This window comes from Gouania willdenowi, chromosome 3, assembly GCF_900634775.1.
Source record: "Gouania willdenowi chromosome 3, fGouWil2.1, whole genome shotgun sequence".
Classification (NCBI taxonomy): Eukaryota; Metazoa; Chordata; class Actinopteri; order Blenniiformes; family Gobiesocidae; genus Gouania; species Gouania willdenowi.
The window spans coordinates 25,273,067-25,300,025 of NC_041046.1; the positions used below are offsets into that span (position 1 = coordinate 25,273,067).

Genomic DNA, 26,959 nt, shown 5'->3' on the forward strand with positions numbered 1-26,959 from the left:
CTGCACCTTAAACGCTATGTTTGTTGACCCCAAACATGCTAAAGAGGGTTAATAGAGTCAACGACTGTTATTAGTTGTCCCGATACAACTTTTTCACATCCGATACAATACCCATATTGCAGCTTTGAGTATTGGCCGATACCGATATCAGTCCGATACAATATCAGCACGAATCATACATACTTTTATTACTTATTTTGTAGTGTGGAAGGTTATAAAAAACTTTATCAAGTGATATTACTCAAACAGAGAACAATAGTCAACAATTCAAGTTCAGTTCAGTTATTTTTTTGCTGTCAGTATATGATGGGAACAACTGAGGGCGGGGACAAAAACAACAAAAACTTAGAGGAACGCTTAAATTGGAGATTTTAGATGCAGTCCGATAAAATCAAAAGCCAGTCGGCACGGAAGCAGGCGAACGTCAAAGCTGGTGTAAACAAACAAGAAAGTGTCTATTTGTATGGTTGCCGTACGGACAACTCCCGGTGCTATTGGTACGGTTACCAAAGTACGCGTACGTACGTAGGGTTAGGTTATAACCCAATATCGCAACACATTTTAGGGTTACGGTTAGGTTTAGTCACGCGACCTAAACTGACCAATGACTGACCTATCACTAGGGCTGCCAACTTTGGTCGTCTCGTCGACTAATTGGTCGATATCGACCATTGGCAGGGACTTTGACTTTCAATTTCAGCATTAAAAGCTGTTCATTATTTACAAAATTTTAAAATTACAATGGGTGACATTTGTGCGATTTTAATAATGTAGTCTACTGACATATTTTGTAAGGAGACAGGCCTTTTTTCCTGTTTACTCTTGGCGCTGTCAATTAAGTATATGACGCAACACTGCATGTGCTCAGTCCACATGCATAGCAGCCGGCAGAATCAACCTGACTCTCATCCTGCTGTGCAAAGAGGATCCAGTTTCGACAAATGAAGGATTACATTCAAGTCAAGCATATGTGACTCTATAGGGCCACTGGCATGTGGAAACAAAATCAGGGCGATACCTCAGGCTCGTTCTGGCTCCGAAGCGACTCCTCTGCGTTCCTCCCACCCACCTCCGCAGAGCGCCGAGCGCATCTTCTCCAAAGTGGCCTTGATGCTCATTTCCGATTTGTTTGTTCATCCGTTCACATTACCATTTAACATGTAACCTGTATCAGACTCCAGTGTGAATGGTTTGTGGCTCCAATCTGACCCGCATGCGCATTGTCGCGTTTGTCTCAGAGTTTTTGTGCAGCGGAGCTGGAGAATGAATGAGCAGGTGGAGAGGAGGACGAGGAAACACAAAAAGAGAGACAAATATTTTTGTTTTGGTGTTTGGTGCAAACACAGACCATTTATGATATGAACCTTATTCAAGCTTTGGCCCGAACTCGAAACTGAAACCGACGGGTCCGACAAACATTAGGTTTTTATATCCATGCCCGACCCGAAACCTACAATTAAAACCTATTTTTTTCCTCATACACATTATATATTTATGTTTCACCTTTTTTTTTTTTTCTTTGGTCGACTAATCGCTACCTGTGCCATAGTCTTGGTTGACCAATCATTTCCTTGGTTGACTACAGCCCTAGCTTTCACATGGCCTACACTGGCCAAATAGGGGCACTGCGTACGGATAGATTGTCGGTATATTGATATGGCAACCGTACGGATAGCCACTGCCATCAAAACAAGGGCTGCTGTAACACAGTTTACCATGTACAATGTGTCTTTTGTGATGGCTTCCAAAGTTTTGTTTAGGTCTTTACCAGGTTAGAAGCATTAGCCAATACCTATGAAGAAAAAAAAATCTCTAGCTTGCTAAGTACTAGGCTATAATATTTTTCATTTTCACGCTGTCTCAGTGATTTTTTTCCACTGTCTTTTCGTCTCATATCAGGTTTTTCTCAACAATAAAACTGCCAAAACCACAGCTATTCCCTTCTCTTGAATGTCAACTTCCATCCTTCATCTTGTGTTTTTGAGATCACGTTTGATCACACGAGAATCACGCTCAGGGGTTGGACAGAATCGTTGTGTGTGGTGTGCTGTGGTGAGATTACCGGAGCACACCACACCCAATTTCCTGTCTTCAGGTGTGGGGTCTGACAGATAAAAAATCTCTTAGGATTTAGAAAATCATTATGTCTGTACCTTGCTTTATTCTAAATTTTCTATTAATTTTAAAGTTAATTTGTTTAATAGTGTAGAGGTAAATGACTGATGCCCTGAGATCAGTCCTGAAAGGATTGAGAGGTTTTTTTTGTGTTCCTCTTCGTTGAAATAACAATTCAATTGATTTTCTTAAGCCTTAATATTTAAAGTAAAGTCATATCCTTTCTGGCTACCTCATTGACTCACAAGTTCTCAATTTTAAGGATACATTCACACCAACAGATCTAGACTAAACGTTCTAGAATTTGTTTGTTCGGATAGTCTGCCTCGTTTGGCGGTGTGAACATGCAAACAAAGTCTAGAGCGGATCAAACAGGCAAATTCGAAAGCGATTGTTTCTGTCAATCATGGATCGTTTCAAATCGAAGCCTAGAGCGATTATGCGATGACGTAGATTGCATGGGATTGTGGGTGGTCAAGAGAGCCAGTGACAGCGCAAAACAGGGCTTCAAAACCAAAGTATACAACAATGTATGGGAGAAAGAAGGTGTTCATCCAGTTAGGTAATAACCGGAAAGAACAACCACTTCAGTTTGTTTTTAATTTGCTTTATCTTCTCTTGTCAGAATTCCCCATGTCTGATTGTTCAGTGTCTGATAACTTCCTTCCTTTCCAATGCAAATCTTGCTCGGAGGAACCAAATTGTTCCGTTGTAATCTGCCATCTAAAAGTTGTTGAACCTCTACACTGGCACAGCCCATGCACTCAGCTGGCATGTTTTCAGGTGTTGCCGTGCTGTTTGTCATGCTGCGGTAGCCTTGCTGCGAGTGTCTGGGGGCTAGACAGCAGCTGTGCGGAGCAGAGTGTTGGTGACAGTTTGTCTGTGGCAACAGCACCTGGCTCTGTTTAGAGAGTGATTAGAAGAGCCCCAAGCAGCTCCCCGCAATGTTTACACAGGGAGCCCGGAGTTAAAGGTGACCCACTTTGCATTTCCTTATCAACAGTCCACATTGATAGCTTTGAATAGCACTGACTGTAGAGAGGCCTTTGCATGGGTTTACATAGTTCCCAAAAAGAGAGAATAAGACCTGTTTGACAGGGTGAGGCTTGGCTTTGACTAATATTAAAAATGTGTCCTTAGGTGGCATTTAAATGTGGGAGTGTTGGTGCTTGTCTTTGTGTGCTTGCAGATTGTAGTGGAAGACAAGCTACTGTATAATGTTTATGGAAATACAGTTTTGTGTTTCTTTTGTCCTCAGTTGGAAGTCTTTGAGTTGGTGTCTGCCTGAGTTAGTGTGTTTGATTGTGTGTTTAAGAATTATCTACTGAAGGTTTAAAGAAAAGCTGTTGTAAAGCTAAGCTATAAACAGAATGACCAGTGAAGACAGCTGAACAAACGAGTCATAAAGTCATTTATCTATAGTAAAGACACGCTAATATTAGGTTGACAACCATGCACACGCTTTTTCTCACAGGTAGAGGATGAACAAATAAAAACTGCACAAGTCGTGAACCAAGAACCTTCTTGAAAATGATTCAGTCAGCTGCCATTATAACTACTTTCTCTCTTTCACTGATTAAACTATCACTTTTTATGTGTGCTTGCCTTCAGAGTGTGAGAGCAAGCTAAACCTGCTTTGTAAGCTCATCCTGTGTAAAGATGCATGTGTCACCCAGCTTTATCATTAAGCGATAATTCTCCACTAATAGCATGCATCCTTGTGTTAAGAAGGTGAAAGACCAGGTTCCACATTGATTCTTTTTTATTTGAATTTGTAAATGGATTGAGCAAAACCTTGTTATTTTATGCTCTTTACCTCATGATCACGGTTGTGAAATGTTATCTATTAACCAAATTTGGCTTAATTTTACAGATTTCTCAGCTTTTTGTCACAAACTGGCGATTTGTGTGAAACTTGCCTTTATTCAACTGCTGATTACGGAAGAACGAAACAAGCTCGAAACAAAATGATCTTTTCTGATGAAAGTAGACAGTCATAGGACAAAATATTCTGCGGGTCTTGAAAAGTCAGTGAAAATCATCTAAAACGCCTGGCACTGAGGGGTTGTCTGCTCTGAAAATGGCTGGCAGTGAATGAGTTAAAAGTACTGTTGCTGTATCCAATTCTACGGAATTGCGTAAAACTGGCATAAAAAACAGAATTAACATTCCTGAAATAGAAATAGCAATATTAATAATACTAATATTTTTATATTTTAAACGAAATCAAGCAGAAAATGTAATATGACACTGACTATACTCTCACATGCATGTTTTGGGAAAATATCACGTATTTACACACAATTATACGGAAACCGTTGGTCGGAGAGATGGAAATGACAATTCTTGCCAAAAACACAACGTAATTTGAGGCAACATGACAGGCTTCACCTTCTATAATGGAAATAGCTACTGTATTTGACAGCCTAAACCCATACCGACATGTTTTGGAACAATATCACACATTTCCACAATATTTTTCTCACGCAAGATCTTGTGCATGTTTTGGCACATTTCAGTATATGGAGTTAACTTTTGTCATTAATTTCATTTGTTCATTCTTTTATTAAGCGTGTTTGGAAGGATTTAGAAAGTTTAATAGCATAGTAATGACACAAGGAAAGCTTTTGAAACGGAAACAAAGTAGAAATATGTTGACTGAGGCAGAAATGGGTAAACTGAAATGGAATTGGGTACATTTTGAAATGGAAATTCTGAGGTTCTAGAATGGGATCAGTCTCAAAAATATCATATTGGTATACTTCTCCTTTTTTTGTTCAGGCATTCTTTCATAAATCATCAAGCGAGTGTATGCTTATGATATCAGCAGATGTGAATATGTCACCACTTTTTTTCACTACTCACTATTAAGATGTCAACCTTTATGCTGGTTCTCAGCCAGGCTTATTTATTCTGACCTTGTATTCAAATCAGTGGGTGTTATGGTTTCCTCCCACAGTCCATACCGATTCAGTTTATGGTAATTGCATTCGTAAAATGATATGCTGCCCTTTGAGGGGAATTAATGCAATAATAAGGACAACAGCATATGTATATGTTAGACAAGCTCAGTTTGAGCTTTGGCTGCATGCTTAATAGTGAGACATTATGAAAATTAAACATATATATAAGGTAAACATTCAAATTATATTTTGTGACTTCTTTTTAGGGCTTAACGATTTTGGAAAATAATCTAATTGCGATTTTTTTTTTTCCCTCAATATTGCGATTGCAATTTAATATGCGATTTTTTTTTCAAGGGCCATGCCATGTATTTTTCAATGAACACAAGCAATAAATCAATCTGTTTCATAATAAACAATTTCAGATTTATTTAAACTTTAAATAAATACAAAATATAAGCTTTAAAGCACATTTTACAACAATAAAGCAAACCAATCTGTGGCTTTACCTCTTCACCTACATATCTAACTAACTTCACGTTTCATGAAACATGTAAACATGTGAACTGCACTTCTTAAACACACTCTGAACTTAACAGGACAGTACAAGAAAGGACAAAAAACAAAAATTGCAGCCTTTACGATTAGAAAATCGCATTTTATGATATTGCGATAATATCGCAAATGCAATTAATTGTTCAGCCCTACTTTTTTTATTCTTTTCTTTCAGTTTTGTATGCAGACTGGTAATATTTGTATCGTAAAGTTTCAGTGTTTATCGTGACCATTTTTTTTTTTCTGTCCGAGTTAGTTAACAAGTTGCTGTCACAATGTTTCTGCTTTTTTGAAGCTCAGCTGGTTGAGTTGGGCAGTTGCACAGCCTTCTGTGTGGTCGATTCATGTTCTTCAGTCTGGAACTATATTGGAAACATTCTTTTTTCATACCCAGATTCATTGATTTCATTTATACAACATACCAAGGGGCTCAGTAGATAACATTGTTTGCCTTGTTAGCTCAAGTTGGAAATAAATGGTCAAAATGGAATAGACCTTAATATTATTCACACTAAATTTGGTCTGGCTTAAACTGACAAAGAAACTAAACAAAAACTTTTTTATATCCTCTTTGTAGTTGGTCTCTGTGTTTAGTGTTGTTTTCACAACCCCAGGTCTGATAAGTGCTTATCTGGCAACATGAGAATAGAAAAGAATTTACTCACATGCTGACCCCAAGTAATGCTTGACTACTGCCGTAATGAATTTGGACTTTCTCATGAAATCTTTAATTTGTGTTTTTCTGCCTAATTACTTTCAGTCCTAAGTTTGTGCTTTCACCAGTCACACTTTTAAACTTCCAACAAGCTTTATGCTGAGGGCTACTTTCACACAAAGGCCTCATTCTTTTGCCATCACATAATCTTTGTTTGTTGTCGCCTTCTATCTCTCCTCTATATTTACAGTGGTTAGATATCTTTTCTATCAGATCAGCTGACTGTCATAATGTGTAAGAGTATAAACATGTGTTTGTATGCCTACTTGTGCGAGAAGCCAAGGTCAGATATGTGTTGGAAAAAGAGAAGAGGTTGTTTTAGCAAAGGGTTTTCTTTAGTTTATGGGCTGTGCTGCGTGTCTGTTATTTAGGAGGAGGAATTGCTGTAATAGCTGCTTTAAACATTTTCTCACAAAGAAGATTCTTGCTAGATTGTTTTATTGACGAGTGTTTGCATAACTAAATGTTAATCATTATGGTTTCTGTTCTTCTTTACACTTCTGCTTACACCTCCGTTTCACACGAATCATATGTGATAATCTTTGCATTACCAGAACCTGGTCATTATTATCACTATTTAAACTATTTTAAGGAAACTGTTGGTGCAATAATACTAAGAGAAACATCTAATCTGCAAAACAACATAAAGTAGTTGCATGTAGGATCAACTTTACACATATAGGGTGTTTTATGTAATTGTACAATTGAACAATGCCATTACAAATCAGGTGTAGGGGTTGATTCTAGCAACTGCAAATCAAGAAACTATGACCTAGTCGCTAACTTGCATTATTCAGTTTTGGGAGAAGTATGAGTACCTGGAAAAAACCCAGCCAGGAATCAGGAGAACATAGTTTCCCATAATCTAGATGCTACAGGTGGTACAACAGCAGCTTGGCCCCTTGGGCCGCAGGAGAACATGCAAATCCCACACATTATGTAACTTCACACATATCACTCACACAGGTTCAAATCCTGGAATCAAACTCTGAGTATGAGACAGACGTGCTAACCACTGCACCCTGCTACAGGAACAGGAAGCAGAAGCCTTTTGCTAAATGATCTGTGATCTTTAAATAGAACTGTCTGTTAATATTCTCGCATTCTCAATTTCTTTGTTGTTTTCCGTCCAATAGAAATGACTTTTTAATGAAATATATATTTCAGCTAAACATACTATTGATAAAGCCAGACCTTTTTTACAGATCATTCCGTTATTTATCTGCTATACCCACTTGAACAGGGTTGTAAGGCTGTACACCCTGAACAGGGGTTCAGTCTGTCAGATGATGCAAATTGTCACTAATGTAATTTAAAGCTTTTAATTTTTAAAAATGCTGATTCATGGTGACATTTTTAAAGTAAACCTGTGTACTTGTTTTGCTCACATTTTATCTGCAGCTCGTATTTCACTGCTTTTGCTCAGCAACACATTAAGTGCTGAATTATTGCTAATCCAAATATGAACTACTGTCTATTTAATTACATACTACCCTGTAAGAATCTGAAATTAGCACCGTGGCCTGTAATGTGAGAAAATAATATTTTATCTTCTTTTAATAAAATGTTAATGATGATGTTGTAGACGTTCTCAAGATTGTGTCTAACAATCTAGTTATAAAACCTCAAATTAATGGGTGGCTGTGTATATACTGTGTACGTTTAGTTGGATGCGTTTGGTCCTGTACTCAGTTCAGTCTTTAGAAGTATGAGTAAAAAGAACAGCACAGATCTGGGCTCTGTTGGACATAGAAGCTGTACTTTTCTGTGGCTGCTGGCCAAGCTATGTGGCCAGAATGACAGGAGGTTGTGCTTGCCTCCAGCAAAGAGGTTTGCTCATCAGACCACACCAACATACACACGTTTGAACTTGTTCAAACAGGATCACACACCAATTACACCAATTATAAGATTACAACAGAGCATCTCTCAGCAACCGGACCTTGCTCTGGAAAGTCAAGTAAGTGCTGTGTGTATAGCTGTTATGGAGGCAACCACAAGACGTGAGAAAGAATATATCATTGGGTTTGAGAGAAGAAGAGAGAGAGAGATATAGGAGTGTGTGGATGGCAGCCAGCATAAAGTATGCTTGTCACCTATGAAACCTTGTGCAGGGAGGTATAGAGTGAAGGAAGGAGATTTTGCACAGAATTTTACATGCACTGACATCTTTTGGCTCAGAGAGCATGGCTGTAAACCAGGCCTGTTGGACATGAGCGCTGTGTTTGTGTGTGTGAGTGTGCACATTGGTGTGTAAAACCTGTTAGTGGGTTCAAAGGCACACCAAATGGAACAGGTGCAGAAGCCACGATAAGCTTCATGGTGCCACATTCCTTTTGTTTATTCCAGTGTGTCTCAGGTGGGGTCTGTAGCGGTCCCTTCAACCCAAAATAAAGGTGCCAGAGACCGGGGACCCCCACTGCACCTGAAGGTGTTTGAACAAGACATGAAACATTTAAGAACAGTCATGTGGAGACAGGGTTATCTATGAGGGGGAATAAAGGGGAGAGCATTTTGGGGCCCATCCATAAAGTCAGCAAAAATGATGGTCAATTGTTCTATGAATATCTGTGATAACCACATTTATTTATTTATCTGAATTATCAAGGAATAAGATTTTAAAAACCACAGAAATTGGTTAAAAGTTAGAATGGCCAGAAACGAACAGAAAAAGTGGTTAAAAGGGGGGGGGGGGAGTCAAAGTGTCAATATTGGAACAATTAGTATAAACTGGCAAATATTGGGGAAGACAAATTGTGAATGTGGTTAAATTGGCAAAAATGAGCATCAAATATGGTGAAAAGAGCTTAAAAGTTACAATAATTGGTCAACATATGTGACATTAGGTGGGAAAAGTAGTGGAAAGAGTTCTGAAAAAAATTGCTGAAAAGGCATTGAAATTTGATGGAGAGGGGGCAGAAATGGGAGTAATGTAGCAAAAATGCATTAAAAGGAGCCTAAAATATGGCAAGAAAAAGTGATGAAAATAGGTGAAAATGTGGCAAATTTTGTGTAATGGCAAAAAAACCCGGTAAAAATAAGCAAAAATGGGCTCAAATTGTTGAAATAATAGGCATCTAGCGACCCCCTCATAATGTATCGCGACCCCAAATGGGGTACTGACCACAATGTTGAGAATCTCTGCTCTAACAAATGAGCATCACAGAGGTTGATGAAAGTGAAGAGCCAACGGGACACAACCACTGTGATGATAATGGTAATGAGTCCTGCAAGCTCATTGGCTGCTTTTTCATGGAAGAGCTTTTGAGGCTGGTATGGGGCGGGCCCTCTGCCTCTGATCAGCTTGATGCTAGAGTGGTAGGGGGTGGGTGGGTGTGGGGTAGAGCCGGGAGTCTCAGCCACACAGACATTAGCTTGACTTGGGGCATTGACCAAAAAGAATCAGAGATACACACCAACACTCTTATGACTCATTGTGTGTCTCTTTATGTGTGTGTGTTTACACTCTCCAGGCAGCGTTGTGAAGCGTAACCAGACTGTTCTGTCACACGCCCACGCTGGTGTCTCAGAGAAATACTGCAACACACACTGCATATATATATATATACAGTATATGACATGTGCACACATACAAACACATAAACACCACAACCCTGGCCTCCCCACTACAGCCTATATGTAATTAACAGACAGGAGAAATGGCAGTGTTGAGAGGGGAGGAAATGAGGGAGAGAGAATTTGTTTCAACTCGTGCCTAGCATCAAGACACTTCCTGTCTGTGTGTGTGTGTGTGTGTGTGTGTCCACTGTCCAGTAGAGAATTGAATACAATACAAGACGGGAAACAAGGGAGAGTGATGTTGGCTGGCGTTTAGAAATCACAGTGTTTTGTTGCAGCTGGCAGCTTGGGTGGTTGGGGTTGGAGCGAGGGGGAGGAAGACAAGTAGGAGGTGAAGGATGAATAATAAGGTGTGTGCTGTGCACACATGTATCATTTGAAGCCACACACACACACACACAGCATAAGGTAGAAAGATTGTTTTTGGGTTTGATTTAGTTTGCCACAGCGACGTGTTTTCTGGAGAGCGTGAGATGTGTTCCGTTCTCTGCTGTGGACTCAGAACCTGGCCTGGCCTCCCACACTGGAAACACTTTCTGTCCCTAATATTGATCTGGCCTTGCTCCTGCTCCCTCTGCTTACACCACTTGTGTGAAACTCAAGTCAGAAATTATTGTTAAATAATCAAGTTGTAGATGGACAAATTCAGCAATTTAATGAAGCAGGATTACTATTGCATCAACACATCATCAGTAGGGTAAAACTAACCTGTCTCCCGACTATGGATAGATCAATATGGATTTTTTAAGGGCCAATGCCGATTTTTTTTTTTACATCAGCCTTGGCTGATGATCGATACGGATTGCCGATTTTCTTGAGCCGATATTTGGAGCTGATGCTACTTTTGCTCCCTCAATCTACATCATAAAATTTACACAATGATGATTACAAATGGTACGAGTCTCAGTTTTTTAAAAAGCAACATGTATTGACATTAACAAAGGTGAGGTAGAATGACAAAAAGTAAAACATTTAACAAATATTAAAAACAGGTGATGTAGAACAAGTAAAAAATATTTCTGCTTTCTGTAAATAATGCGGATCGGCCGACGCAGCAGCCCGCATCGGCCGATGCCGATACACATAAAAAATGCCAAAATCGACCAATATTATCAGCCGGCCGATGTATCGATCTATCACTACTCCTGACGGTCTAATACAAACCCCCGTTCCTTATTAGTGGGTGAACAATCCAAAGCTTGTTGTGTTTCCATTATCCTTGGAAATGCGCAAAAGCTTAATAGCGCAATAAAAACTGGTATTCTGAATTTCGAAAAAACACTCAAATATCACTAAAAAGTTTCAGACGTTTCAATATTGAAATTTGTCACAAAAGCGCTATGGAAACACTTCTAACACAAATGCACGTCAGAACGTGACGTACATGCTCACATGACCACTTCGCTTTGAAAAAACATGACATGGTACGTTTAGAAAGAAGAGAAGACTGGGACATTTCTTAGCATTATACTTAAAAATTAATACTGCCACATTAGCCGTGAAACAACAAAGGAATACGGATTGTTATAAAGAGGTTCTAAGCATCTGTCTGCGGCCAAGTCTCGGGAGTTACGAGGCTCCTGCCCAAAACAGCCTTCAATTGAAACGCGTTCAAAGCGCTAATATGCTTTGTCGACATTTGCGAAAACCTGTATTGGAAACCCAGCTAGAGATAGGAAGAGCCAAAAAAAAGAGAGAGAGAGAGAGAGATAATCAAAGGATCAAAAAGCGACGTCGCTATGAACGCTTGACCTTTAAGGGCTTATATGTTTCCTTTGTTTATACCACATGAATGCAGTAATTTTTAATTTCAAATTGTGGAAAAAACACATTTTCTACAAATCTTGCAATTTTTTACAAACAATGGCACAAAAGTTCTCTAAATTACAAGATTTTTTGAAGTGAATTGAACTGATATTGAAAATGTCATAATGATGTTAAAGTATAATCACTGGCCCACTTGAGATCAAACTGGTCTGTATTTGACCCCTGAACTAAAATGTGTTTGACACCCCTGGCTTACACCCTACGCTATGCTCTTTCTTTCCATGCCTTTTTCCTTCCATCATCATTTTTAACTGGGTTGCTTCACAGCCACTTTATCTGATTTTAGAGATTTGTTTTTGGTACCAATTGAAAGTGATGGGACCCACAGGAGTGTGTACTTGCTAAAGACACACACACACACACAGGCACACACACACATCCGTTGCACAATGCCTAAGGGTAGATTGTATATCTGAAAAGTCAACTAACCAGAGCAGGTTTGTCCTGCTGTACTCCTGGATACTCTGTGAATGGGCTGGTTGACATTCAACTATTGACCTAATATCCCAACTGTGGTATTTATTTATGTTTGAAATCATTTATAATCAGTTTTGTTCACTTAATATATGTTACCTTGATCATTTTAGCACAACTAGTGTTATATCTAATTACTAAATGTCAGTAGCAGTGAATTTGTAACATATTGTCACAGTGTCACGGTGTTTTTTTGTCATTTACGGTTGTGGTTTCTGCTCTTATTCAGTCACATCAGTGCGTCAGAAGCAGATGATTATGCGGTTATGGCGGTAGCTGTTTTGCCCATATTGCTTCCTGTTTTGCTAAACTGTCTTGATCCTCATCGCTGCTCCGCTGGTGCGTTAGACAGGCCTTATTTGATATTCTTCAGTTTTTCCGCTGAGATTCAATGATCCTCCGTCTTCCGTTTCATCCCGTTGTCAGCTCATCCTGCACTTCATCATAACGTTTCACGATGACATGTAATCATCAAACTGACTCTAAATCCCCTCATATGAGTAGCAGGTCTACTAACTCAAAAGTCATTTTAATCAGAGGAGTGGTTTAACCCTGTCCCCTCTGCTGTAAAGGGCCACATTAGGGTCAGAATCACTGTGATGAACAACTGGGAAGGAAAATATCAATGTATGTTTTTTTGTAAAAGGAGGTTTTTTTTATCATATGTTCAATAATTGGTTGCAGTAACTAGTGTTCCCCCACTTAGCAGTTCAGTACAGCTTTATTTAGACATTTATTTGCTTCTGAAAAAGAGTTTGTCAAAACAAAAACGGATGTAGCTTTTTTTTCTCTTCTTTTTCCTCTTTTTTTTTTTTTTTTTTTTTTTACAAGTTATTGTTCATACAGCCAATGAAAAGATACATTTCTAAATGAAGCTTAACACCAAACCATAGACAATTCCACCCTGGATCTACATGGATTGATTTAGTTATATTACATTTTTATTTCAAACATGAATACAACATCAGTGTATCTACCACAATGAAAAAAATGATGATGATAATAATACTGTAATAAAAATAAATAAATCAATCAAAACGAAATGAATAAATCAAACGAAGCAAAGAGAGAACAAATGGTTACACAATCCTGCTCGTGAAGCCTGTACATGTTTGAAAAGCAGTATATGATCCTACCCCTTGTAATATCTAGCACTTTACATATAATCTTCTTATAATATACATTTATTTACACTATAAATATACATTTATACATATATAATGATACAATTCATGTAATTCACTATACATTCATCTGTCCACACATACACAAGTATGTACACACCTATTTACCATTATTTTCCCTTTAACACTTCTGCCTCAAGATGATAAACTTTATGTATTTATGTTTAAATTGCTTTAAATTCAGACTTTTTTTTAAAAATTTCAACAACACACATTATTCCAGGATGTCCTCAGTGAGACCTCTCCAACTGCTGCTTTAGTCACCGGTCTGACCACACATGTTGAAGCAAGCAGTTTATTGCAATGACATGTTTATAGCTCATTTGAGGGCAGGCACCAACCCGTTTGGCTCAGTTTTCTTAGACAGACCACATTGTTGTGACATGGGGAAAGTATGCTTTTCCAAGCCCTTCAGAAAGGAAGCATCTGCTGCCGCTCCAATGAGGTTACAGCGTTGTCTTTGGCTATACGGTTACAGGCAAGCCGCAAGTGAAGCCAGGTTAGTGACTATAGATGGGATAGTTTGGCGCTGGTGGTTTTTAACAAGCTGATAGGCAAAATCCCTTCCTGGTTAAAGATTAACTGCCTGCTAGAGCTGCCATTGCATTATCTCTCTCTCTTAGCCAGAGCATACAGGAGCCAATGGGGGGGGGGGGGGGGGGGGGGGGTGTTAGTGGGCTCCTGTGTAAGAATAATCTGCATTCCAGCTTGCATAGGGTGATCTATGCTTGTGTGTGTGTGTGTGTGTGGCTGAGGACTATAGGAGTAAACAATCAGCTTTTCTCCCAGCCGGGTGTTAAAACAGTGTTTACTGCATGTCGTTTAGCAGTCAATCTGGTTTGCATTTGTGTGTATTTCTATGTAAGTGTTCATATGCCATCCACCTTAACCCACTAACCCCTAACCCCTTGTGATATAACGCCATCTTGTGGTTGTTTGAAGCACATGCATTTCCAGAGAAAACATGTTATAAATGAGTTACGCTTATATTACAATGAAGGATCTTTGCATTGGATGGTTAGAGAAGTAGACTTTCAACTGGATGGTTCAAATCCAACAGAGTAGGAATTGCACCAGGGTTGTGGTCAATTATAGCTGTAATTGATAATTCATTAAAATTATGGTGTAATTATAATTGTAATTGCAACTTAAAAAATATGTTGCTTTGTAATTGAGTTCAAATAATTGACTTTGTAATTGTATTTTCCATGAAAATTCTATAAAATCGTTCATTATAATTTAACGCAAAAGTTTGGTAAAGTATGTTACAGTTCTATGTACAGTTCTACACACATGTAGTTTACAATTGTTAAAATATGTTTCATATCAAGTTTTCCCACATTTCATCATTTAAAAATGTTTTAAATCAAGGAGTATACTGACACACGAAATGCTCAGATGCCCACATCAAAAAATAATAAAACTTATATTTTCATGGTTAAGGAAGCCTAACAAGGTAACCAAGACATAGGAAAGAAATTAGATGATAAATATTAGTTTTATAGTGTATTTTACAGCTGATTTAGGACCCATTATCAGAGATGCTAACAGAAAGCTAATGCAAGAGGAAGGTTCACTTTTATTAGGTTATTTATTTCAGGCTCAGTAATTGTGATCAATTGTAATTGAATTTTAGTAACCGATATTGTTTAGTAATTGATATCGTTAATGTAATTGAACTTTAGTCATTGAAAGCGTAAATGTAATTGACTTTCTGAGGATAAAAAAATAATTGTGATTTATTGTAATTAGAAAAGTTGCTGGTCACTATAATCATAATTGAATTGTAATTGAACATGGGTATTTGATAATGTAATTGTAACTGAAAAATATTATTGACCCCCAACCCTGATCTGCACCATCTCAAGTTTCAAGTTATTCCTATTGTACATGTCATAAGGTTTTGATCTAATCTGAAGGGTGACAGTTTGATCTTGGTTGTTGACAAAGTAGTAGTCTACTACACCTACACCTACACCTACACCTACCACTACACCTACACCTACCACTACACCTACACCTACCACTACACCTACACCTACACCTACCACTACACCTACACCTACCACTACACCTACACATACACCTACCACTACACCTACACCTACCACTACACCTAGCACTACCATTACACCTACACATACACCTACCACTACACCTACCATTACACCTACCACTACCACTACCACTGCCACTACATTACACCTACCACTACACCTACCACTACACCTTTGATGAATGATGATCACAGCCTTATAGCAGTGTGTGAGCAGGTGAATCTGAAGTCTTGGTCTAAATGTTCTTCAAGCAGATGGTCTTAACATGCAGAAAATTAACATTTCATGATCATCCCTATCATTTGTCTGCAGGTCCAAACGCTTATTGTAATGATTATTATCTTGCTGGTTAGGACCAGCAGACGACCAGCATTGGCAGCCTTTTCATCTTGAACCAGTTTACCAGTTAACCATTTGTTTTTTTGTATTATTCTTAGATTATCAAATGTAACAATGTAACTTTGATATTCCCAACCAACACAAACGACAGACAAAGACACAAACTGAACTCAGAGGCTGCCTTTTATAAGGAGGTTTGCACTATATAACCATTTCATCTAACTCTGAATTTATGTGTTCCGGACTCACTTCTTTGCTGTTCTGACTAAAGTGTCGTGTTGAAAAGAGGAAACGACTAAAAACACAACCATTTCACACCCTTGCAATGAAAACAGGGTGAGATAAGTCAAACCCACACCCTTTTAGTCCTCTGACCCCGACCACTAATCCATCCTAATAACTACACACAAGTGTAGTATGTGTTTGAGAAATAAAACCTTGTTGTTTGGTTGGATTGTGGAGATACTTGTGGATTTTCTCATCTTTGCATCATTTTGAACCTAAAGTTATTTTCCCTTATCAAAATATAATTGGGATATTTGGAAAAAAACAAAACAAGTGTCAGTATTTCAGTGGTTCCCAACCTTTTTTGGATCGTGACCCCATTTTGATTTCATTAATTTCTGGCAACCCTAAAGACATTTTTTTTTCTCTCGAATTAGTTTTTGATCACGTTTGTTTTACTGTATTAAAAATACAGAGTAGCCAATAGGGCTGGGCAATATATCGTGATTCAAGATATATCAAGTTTTTGTTTTTGCTGATATAGAAAATGACTATCGCCTATATCGAGACATATCTATATTTTTTTTACTTGTTTTTATTTATACAATCACAGTACAAATCATACAAGTATTTATTATCATTCATAGAGTACAGTCAAACATTGTCCTTCTTTACAATTTCTCCATATTTTTGAGATATATATTTTATGGCTTATTTTGTATTAAAATACTTATTTTAGGAGTCGCTGCTTTTGCTACTTCTCAGAACAACATGAAAAGTTCAGTTACATGGATCTCTGTGTGCCTTCTAACCCAGACCTTCCCCTAAACAAGTCATACTACAGAACTCACTCACACGTGCTGTCCCTTATAGGAGAAAAAGCTGAAAGTGCCACATATTGTTCTGCTGTTTGTGTTAAGAAATGTGCCTGTGTGGCATTTTTCATCAGCAAATTCAACCCAGAATTGCCATTCTATCATCTATTCTTCTATTGTGTTGCACTTGTACTTTTACCACAACTCTGTACAGCACTTTGTGATTTTATCTGCAAAAAGCGCTTTATAAATAAAACTTACTTACTTACTTACTTACTATTCTGGGTTAAATTTCATTGAGTTGAAAATATCAAGATATATATTGTATATATTGCTATTTTGAGAGAAAATATTGAAATATGAGATTTGGTCCATATCGCCCAGCCCTAGTAGCCAGGATTAGTGACAAGTTGTGCCCGCTCAGATATTTTTTTAATAATGATTTTAAAATACATTTGTATTTGACAATGAGAATATAGAATAAATATTGTCTTAATTTAAAAAGTAAATAAATAAAAAACCTGTAACACCGGACATTTCAGTTGACCCCAAGGTTGAAAAACACTGCACTATTTATTAGGAGTGTGACGATATCTCGATACGGCAAGATACATTGTGATATATTTTTTTCGCATTATCGATATGCTCGCTCTTAGTATCGATTTTTTTTTTTCTTTTTTTTTTTAGATTTATTTTATTATTTTCAAAACCTTTTCTGCTTTTTCACTAAAATGTGCAGGTATGTCTTCACAGGGGTTTTGTCACTGTTTGTTTAAGGAACCAATATATTGTTTACTGGAATATTTCACTATAATGGTGTCACTGGTAAGAAAGACCCTATTTTGTTTACAGAAAGCACTATTGGAGATGTTGACACTTGTTTTACAGAAATGTTTCACTAAAAGAGTGTCACTGTTCATAGGACACTTTTTCAATTTATTGTCTTTCAAAAAAATAAAATAAAAATTGTGTTTTTCCCCTAATCTTTTTTTTCTTGTTATGTCATAGATTATTGTAGATGGATTTCTGACCAATATGTTGATAAATGCAGTATCGTCATATTGTGAGATAATCATTATCGTGAGCTGTGTATCGTATCGTGAGGTACCCTGAGGTTCCCACCCCCACTATTTATTGTTGTATACGGTATCATCTTTGACACTTTTTTTTCTTTTAAAAAGTTCACCTCGAATATTTCCTCTACCTGTTCTTCACTCCCTCACCACCCATGTTAGTGGAACCATGCAGAGAAACAAACAATATCTGATGCTCCCCAGCAATGCACTCAGTTGTGGTGACCAGCTGAGCATCTACCCCTCATCCTCCTCCTCTTCCTCACTCATCTCCTCTCCCCTCCCCCTCATCCAGTTCGCCTTGGCAGGGCATGCATGCCTGTGTCTGTTATCTACAAATGGCTGAGGAATTATAGGTTGAGAGGGGAGGAGGGGGAGGAGGAGGAGGGGTAAAGGGAGGAAGGGAGGGATGGGGCGATGAGGTCACCTGACATCGCAGCAGCTGCTAGCCTAGGAATTTTTGTTTTCTCACTTAGTGCATGAGCCAGAGCAAGGAGGCGAGAGATAGGCAGAGTGTGTGGTGTGTTGCTTTGTTAGATAAGCTCCAAACGGTCTTTGTGAACGGCGGCAGCGAGAGACAGGAAACCAGGCAGGGTGGGTGGGTGGGTGGGTGGTTGCGTGTGGACAGGCGAGAGGAGATAGATTGTAGGGTGAGAGAGGAGAGGAGAGGAGGGAGCAGGAAGATGGTGTGTGTGCTGCTGCCGCTCGCTGCTGCCGGTGTGTGCCGGGCTCTGCTCGTCAGGAAGATGCAGCCATGGGGGATCCAAGCGGCTCCACTCCTTTGTGCAGTAAGGAGCTTCCAGCAGGCTTTTTATCTATGAAGGAGGTCCATGTCCCACTGTCACAGCTCTGGATATATGTGTGTCTGTGTGTGTGTGTGTTTCTTCTTTTACACTTTGTTTGGTGTGTGTGTTTCTGCTTGTGCTGTAGTGACGGTGTATTGTGTCGGCTTTGCAAAAGTTCCTTGTGTTTTTTTTATTCCCTAACTGACTTTTTTGGACTTCCCCTAATGACGGATGGAGCAGCAGCTTTCTATTATATGTCTTCTATTATCTTTGAAACTGGTGCGTGTGTGTGTGCGTGTGTTGAGGGGTCATCTTTGTCGCTGATTCCATTATTAATTGTTTGCTGGGTTCACTCAAAGTCCACTGGGTAACTGGGAGGTTACAGACAGGACAACTCAAGAGGTGTTGGGAATTCTATCACGAGACACACACACACACACACACACACACATATATATATATATAGGAAGAGATTAATGTGTGTGTGCTAGTCAGGATGAAACTTGATCTTTTTACAGTTCTCAACTTTAGGGCCGAAGCCAGATATAACTCCTTCATATCCAATTATGGTAGAAAACATGCCATTGTGTTTGAATTAAATGGCGATTTTAAGATTGTGTGTGTGTGTGTGTGCGTGTGTGTGTGCGTGTGCGTGTGCGCGTGCGCGTGCGCGTGTGCGCGTGCTGTTTAAGTGGCATTCAGGGATTTCTTTAACCACAGGCCTATCAACATGGTGTCACTTTTCAATACACATGTACACAGGAAGGAAAAGAACAGCCGGCCTCACCCTCCCCTCCCCTCCCCACCCCCACCCTCACCATCCATACTCTGACTCTGTATAATCGCACACTGATGCTAAAAGTCAATCCCTCCACAGTGGTGTTTTTATGTTTTGTGTCGTTTATGGCCTTTAAGTATTAGTATTGTTAGTATTCAATATAAGTCTAATTGAAAGAAAAACAAAAAGATGAGGTCAGTATTTGCAGATGTGTTATATTGTAATATATTGAAAACACTTGTATTTGTTCTCAGAACCCCAACAACATAGTATTTGAGGTTTATTTTCACAAACTCGCCTGTTTTCTGGAGTTATAGCGATTTGAAAGGTCACTTTCTGAGCACTCCTGAAAACAGGCCTTCATCCATAGGCATGAGTTGACGTAAACACAAAAAATGAAACTGATTGTGAGCGCTCTTCGGTTTATCTATATACTGGATTATCTATATACTAAACGTAAATATATCAACTGTAATATCAACCTGCGTTTGCTATGTTTGTTTTACCTGTGAAGTAGTTTGAGAAGGAGGAGCTCACATTCTGATGTAGGGTAGGAGGAGCTGGGATTGTCAGGAGGAGGAATTTCCACGTTATGACATCATAACGCGAAAAAAATCCAACTCGCCCATTTTGAGCTGACTTTTTACAAAATGTGGAATAGCAAGGGAGAAAGGAAACATAACCTTTTCAACTTTAGCCCTCTGATTGAGGCTAAAGGGAAGTATATCTCTGTAGCAAAACCATTATAAAGTGATTTTTTTTTTCACAATACTGCTTCTTTAAGAACGGTAGACCTGTCCTCCAGAACACTCACCCTGACTCGTACTGTATACATGCAGCTAAACCCCTCAGCTCCTTCTCCCTAGCTGTCACAAATATAAACTCTATAACACATGTATAATACAGCCTGATTTGCCTAGTGCACATTTCACAGCGTTATGTTTTGCTCTATTTTTAGGTCTGATACGCTTGTAGATTTTGTAAATCCAGCCTTCTTACTAATTTCACCTCATGTTTCACTTTCATAGGCATGAGCCATGAGCCAAAGTCACCATCATTAGGAATGATCTCCACGGCGACTCGTACCACGGCGACTGTCAGCCCCCTTACTCCGTCGCCTCTCAACGGCTCCATCGTTGCCAATGGAAGCCCAGCCGCCCAATCAGCTCACTCTGGATTTGCTGCAGCCCTTCGTAAACTGGCTAAACAGGCCGAAGAGCCCAGAGGTAAATCCTCTCTGTCTGCGCTACACACAGTTAACTACTCACACACACACACACACATATTTTAGTCCCTTCATCAGATTCAAAGTTTGGGGAACTATAGCACTTGCACACTATAGAACAGACCCAACCTTTTTTTGGCTCGTGACCCCATTTTGATATCACAAATGTCCGGTAACCCCAAAGACATTTTTATTTTCTTCCAGAATTAGTTTTTGATCATGTTAATAAAGTGTGTTACAAATGCAGCGTATTCAGGATTAGTGCACAAACTGACAAGTGTGCCACCTCGAATATATATTATATTGCATTGTATTTGAGAAAGTTTAAATAGGATACACTTATTTGCTATTTATTGTGTGTGATGTGTATTTGAAAAATAATAATTCAAAACATTTTAAAAATATTTCTACTATCCATTGTTATCCAAGTTTTCTTTTTTTTTTTTACCAATTACGAGACCTTTCAGGTGACCCCACATGGTCCCGACCTTGAGGTTGAAAAACACTGCCACTTTTGTGAAAAGTTTAGAGTTACTTGGTTATTATTTTGTCTTTAATGGTCTCTCAACATCACAAACTTGGTTTGAACAAAACATGTAATAGTCAATGTTTTTCTGTGATATTCATTGTCTTGTTGGACCTCATGGTCCTTGAACCCAATTGTACAAAAATTGACAATCGTACACAACTCGTGTAGAGACTTGAGAAAGTGTCTTCTCTACCTAAACTGTAAGTGATTGTTTTCCTGGTGTTTGAGTGCATTGTTGTGTTTGTGTGTGTGTGCGTGCGTGTGTGTGTACATGCAAGGCTAGTTTGATGCCGGTGTGGAAAGCTCTGCAGCTCTACTTAGAGCAATGAAGTGATATCCACACAGGATTGAATTTGTTGGCTTCCCTGGAGATGCTGGTATTAGGAAGTGCTGTTCTAGCTGACCCACATAATGTGCTGTGTGTGTATGCTTCAGTGTGTGTGCATGTCAATGTGTGCACCTTGGTTCTCCAAACCCCCCCCATCACAAAGCTTTTTTCTGAGTGGCTGCACATATGAGAGAGCAGGCATAATTCATGTGTCTGAGATGCGTGCTGTGGTTTTATGAATATGGAATGAGCGCTGTGAGGTGGAGGTCCTATTAGTAACACTGCACACTACTTGTGATTTCCTTTTAAACAGCCCCGCTACTCAAACTCTGTGTGTGGTTTTGGACACATCCGTGCTGCAGCAGATTACAAAGAGAGGCATGTTAGCATGATGACACTTTTATGAAAGTCAGGTTTGTTGGAGCAGACAATGAAAATATAGTCTGAACATCTTAGGAAGCTTCTCCGACACGATTGTATCGCAGTGTGTGTGGATTTAATTTCTCACAAAATGATTTATTGTGCTATAATAAGTGTGGATTTACCATAAAATTCTCAAGAAGCAGACTATTTAATATTATAATGAGATTCTCTTTTCACCTGTGCATGATCCCTCCATGGCTGGATTACAGTGTGAATGCAAACACATAATCCTGCAAAGTAAGTAAACCAGATTGAGCTCAGCATCCGTGTAACCAAAGCAGCGCATTTTCATCACTTGTTCTCAATCCTTCTTTTCATTATGTCTGCATTCGTCTCAGTACAAATCCATTTTAAACAGTATTTGATGTTGCATCTGCTTACAAAAAAGGGAATCACTCAATCACTTCTATGCACTCTACCTATTACTGCCTCCATAGAAAGCCTTTATAAAATCATCTAATGGCTCAGGCAAGGAGGCTGTAAAATATGAAAAGATGTTGCACCGAAACTTAAGTGCAAAACTCTTTTTTGCAAATAGTCAAAAACAGAAATGAGGAAATAAAGGTGACTAGACAAAAAAGACGAATGATCTTTTATTCTGGCCTTAAAAATCTCAAAATATTATGTGTGAAAAAGTGTCAGGCAAAGTATTTTCTCAACCTTCTTCATGTCTGACCTCCAAATTATAGTTTTATACACCACAGCAGTTGTCATTGTATGAAGATTACCTGGCAGTTTGGTACACTTTGAGGGTAGTATAAAACCAAACTGAACCAAATAGGTTAGAAAGAGTTCTGCATTTGAGTTTATCAGGCCTAAACTTCCTATCTATATTGAAATGTCTAACAATTGAAATGACCAACATATACAGTATATTAGTGCTGTCAATAGATTAAAAATCTGACTATAGTTCCGGCACTTGCGGTAAGCCGAATGCCAGTAGTTTTGTCACTGCCGTACCTGTGTCCTTCTAGCTATAGTTTCATCAGTTTCATTTTAGCCTTAACTCTAACTCTAACTCTAACCTCATCCCTAACCCAGAAAATACCCTAATTTTTTTTGTATATGTATTTTTAAAGGTGGGATTTGCTGTGTTAAATAAAAAAAAAAAGAATACGTCAGAAGTGAGATTCAGCTATTGACACCAAACTTGTTGCATTTTCTCCCCTCTTCAGATAATATAAAATAATTAAAACAGGCCCATCAATCAAAAATAACATTGTTCATCACAAAATAAAGTACTGTAATAACATCAAGTAATCCCTTCTAGTAGTAGTAGCTCCGCCCACATCCTCTACCACTGAGAGTGGTCGACTGTCCACTACAATCATTTATCAACTGACTTTGTTCATGTGCCACTCATACTGTAGACTTATTTGTTTTGGCTCTGAACCCTGTCATCCTGTCCAGTGTGGGTTGTATGAGCCACTTTGTCTGCTTGGTCTAGTGTAGCGTCCGAAGGACCGCTGTCCGTGCTAGCTGCTACATAGTTAGCATTGAGGTGGAAAAGCTCCGCTGGAGGCTAGGAGACCTCTGCTGATCCACAAACTTTTTCTTGCACAATTTGCACAAAACTGGGCTTTAGTTTTCCATCCGGTGTGTTTATTTTACCAACATTAACGCGCTCAAAGACTCCTCAGCTTCTACCATTGTAGCCGGTGCATCAGTGTTGTGGGTATACTGGGAACGCGTGCAATGGAGAAAGGTGCCATGAGGTAACATGAATAATTTTTTTAGTGCATTATTTTTTCCTATAATTAATTAATTGCAGTTCACGCGTTAAAGTGACACCCCTAATATATCCACACATTACAATGTAAGCCAATTAAGCATATTAGCTACTGATACATTTGATCATAGCTGGACCTTGTTGTTGGTTCCAGAAAAGCTCCAGCTGCCAGGCATCACTCCATCTCTGGAGTCAGGTGGTCCTCTTCTGCCTGGCTGCCCCTGGACTGCTGAAGATGATTTATTACCTACAACGAGGGACAGATCAGACCCAACCTCTCCTTCTCTCACTCTCACTCTTCCTCCTAATAATCTTTCTTTACTTCCTCAGTTGTGCTCATCGTCCCCGATTACTTTTATCCCCACGACACAAATCCACTTTTTTATTGGACTGTGGACTGACCTTTGGTTTGTCATTACGCTGCTGCTTATCTTTCTCTTTCCTCATTTACAACTAAAGGAATTTTAGCGACCAATCTCCCTATCAGGGTTGGGCTCAATTATAATCGTAATTGGTAATTAATTACAATGATGATGCAATTATAGATGTAATCACAATTGAATTGTAATTGAGTTCAGATAATTTACTTTGTAATTGTAATTGTCATTTACAATTTCATTAAACCCAACACTAGGGAACTATGTTACAGTTCTATAGCTTACACATATGTAATTAACAATTATTAAAATATGTTTCATATCAAGTTTACCTGCCATTTCTCATGAGGATTATTTTACTATTTAAAAATAATGTTAAATCAAGGGATAAAGTAATTGAGAACATAATTGTAAATGACTTTCAGAGCAAAAATATTAATTGTAATTTTATTTTTTAATTGGGAAAAATGCCAGTCAACATAATCGTAGTTGAGTTGTAATTGAAGGTGGATGATTGAAGACTTAATTGTAAATTAAAAATGTAATTGACCCCAACCCTGCTCCCCATCATGCTTTTCCTTTTTTTGGTGTCTTTGTTTTGGGAGTTTGCTGCTGTATTTCTAACTCTGAACTACTGCAGCCCGCCATGTGTGATGATGCTCCATCACCTTTATATTAGGAACTCAAAAAGCCCCTTTGTTATGTTTTAATCCTGCTGACTGTACCTGCTGCTTTGAGTTGGTAGTGATGTGTATACGTGAGTCAGCCTTGAGGCGTTAGGGGCGACTGCCTGCATTTGAAGCACCAGCTCCGACGTGCGCACAGTCATGTGGGCCCTGGAGCTGGAGTCACTTCTCTGTCTGCAGAGTCTCTATTTAGAGACACACACTCATAGTAAGTTGTCTTTGCAGCTGTCTAAACTGTGAAAGCCTCACTATGTATTTGCATCACCTTTTGACTTAATCTATCTACTCTCTTACTCTCATTTATACACACACCCATCTGTGGCAAGTATTAAGACAGAATCTCAGTACAGCAGTTAAGGCATCAAGTGACGTATAATTAGCATCAAATAAAAGCAAAAAGTCCCACTGTTTTCCGGTGTGCATTTAAAAAAAAAAAAAACCCCATGATGGTTTGCATATGTAAGCATTAAAGCAATCAGACATGCTGGTATCTTAATAACGAGGTAGAAGCAGATCCAGGTTTAATCCTCTCACTGGCTTCGTCTCATTCACTCTGAGCCTCACAAACACCATGCGACTTTCATGTCTGCACCGCCTCCAGGGAGGGAGAATAACGATACAAGGCAAAAAAAAAAAAGATGGAAAAATGCGGAACAGGAAGTAATTGTTGCATTTGTGAAAACCTGCAGTGTTGCTCAGATAGTGTGTGTGTGTTTGTGTGTGGCCCGAGGCATCCCTTGTTCCTGGGAGCCCAGAGCATGCAGGGACAGCGGGTCAGTGTGTCTCTGACCTCTCCATCTGGAGCCTGCCTGAAGCTCACACAGCCTGTGTGTGGATGGGGGGGGGTGTATGTGTATGTGTGTGTGTTTCTCAAAAGACAAAAACACTTCAGGCCATGGTTGTCCCTGAAATCCTCCCCTAAACAAGCTTCTTTGGTGCCACCTTAATTTTTTGTCTTTCTTTAAGAGGCAACTTTACACTTCTGATAAGTGTCATGTTTGAATTTACAGTTTGTAGAGTCAACTAAACACACAGACGATTGCTCCCCTGTTTTTTTTTTTTTTGTTTTTTTTAATCCGCCATCTTGTACCGTCTTCCTTTTCTCTCACTGGCACAGTAACACACTGTGTACTGTGTGCCTCTACCCTCCCCCAACCCAATGATGCAGATTACAGGCTTTGTGTTGTGTTGTCAGTGCATGGCCAAGACTGTCGTAGCAGGTGTGTGTGTTTGTGTGTACGCGTCTGCACGTGTTGAGGCTTGTGCTCGTGTGTGCATGTGGGGTGGTATATGGATGCAGGGTTGGCTGGGCACCTCTATGCACACCAGGTGTGAAATGGACTGTTTAATTAAGTGCTGATGTTGTTGTATTGCATGCTGGGAGGGAGAATGGGGGAGGAGGCGCCGTAGGGTGAGGCAGAGGGTAGCAATGTCTCACTGCTGCCGTTGCCTTGGCTCAGCTTTTTTTTTTTCTTTTTTTTTTTGACAAAGGTGGCAAAAGGAAAGCATCACAGGATGATACTGTCGCTGCCACACATGTTGTGCTTTTCTTTAGGTTCAGTCTTTCTCAGGGTCATTGGAAACTACAGTGACGAGAATTCATTCAAGTGCTAAATTTTGGTTAATTCCTGTTGCTTTTTATTCCATTTCTATTGGTGCAGCAGCTCAACCATCAATTACCCATAAAGACCTGAGTACAGCCTGTGACCCCTAGGGGTGTTCATTGCCATGAATCTGACCATAGGATACGATTCACGATACTAAACGATATGCGATATGCGTCGCAAAATATCGCAATATCAATATTTACAGATTTCACCTTTACAAATGGCGATGTCCCGATACAACTTTTTCACTTCCTATGCGATACCAATATTTCTGCCTTGAGTATTGGCCGATACGAATACGATATCGGCACGAATCATACACACTTTTATTATTATTTTGTAGTGTGGAATGTTAGAAAAGGCTTGAGCAAGTGATGTTTCTCAAACATAGAACAAAAATCAACAATTCAAGTTCACTTCAGTTATTTTTTACTGTCAGTATATGGTGGGAACTACTGAGGGCGGGGACAAAAACAACAAAAACTTATCGGAGCGCTTATATCGGAGATTTTAGATGCATTCCAATAAGATCCGATATTTGTTTTCTGGCTGATATCGGACCGATATCCGATATCAATATCAGATCGGGACACCCCATTTACAAATACATGGTGTGAAATATAATTTATTT

At 39.0% G+C, this 26,959-nt stretch overlaps 1 protein-coding gene across 6 annotated transcripts in view; it reads left to right on the forward strand.

Moving 5' to 3' along the window:
- The window catches only part of gse1b (Gse1 coiled-coil protein b), a 170,913-nt gene that overhangs the window by 116,809 nt on the left and 27,145 nt on the right, over positions 1 to 26,959 (forward strand). For 4 of the 6 annotated variants that reach the window (XM_028434995.1, XM_028435005.1, XM_028435014.1 and 1 more), the window contains one exon: positions 20,453 to 20,650. In XM_028434995.1, the coding sequence (XP_028290796.1) occupies positions 20,453 to 20,650 (198 nt within the window). Of the gene's footprint in view, positions 1 to 13,724; positions 13,852 to 18,517; positions 18,650 to 20,452; positions 20,651 to 26,959 lie in introns of those variants that run through there. The other 2 variants (XM_028435042.1, XM_028435024.1) reach the window with 2 other exon arrangements.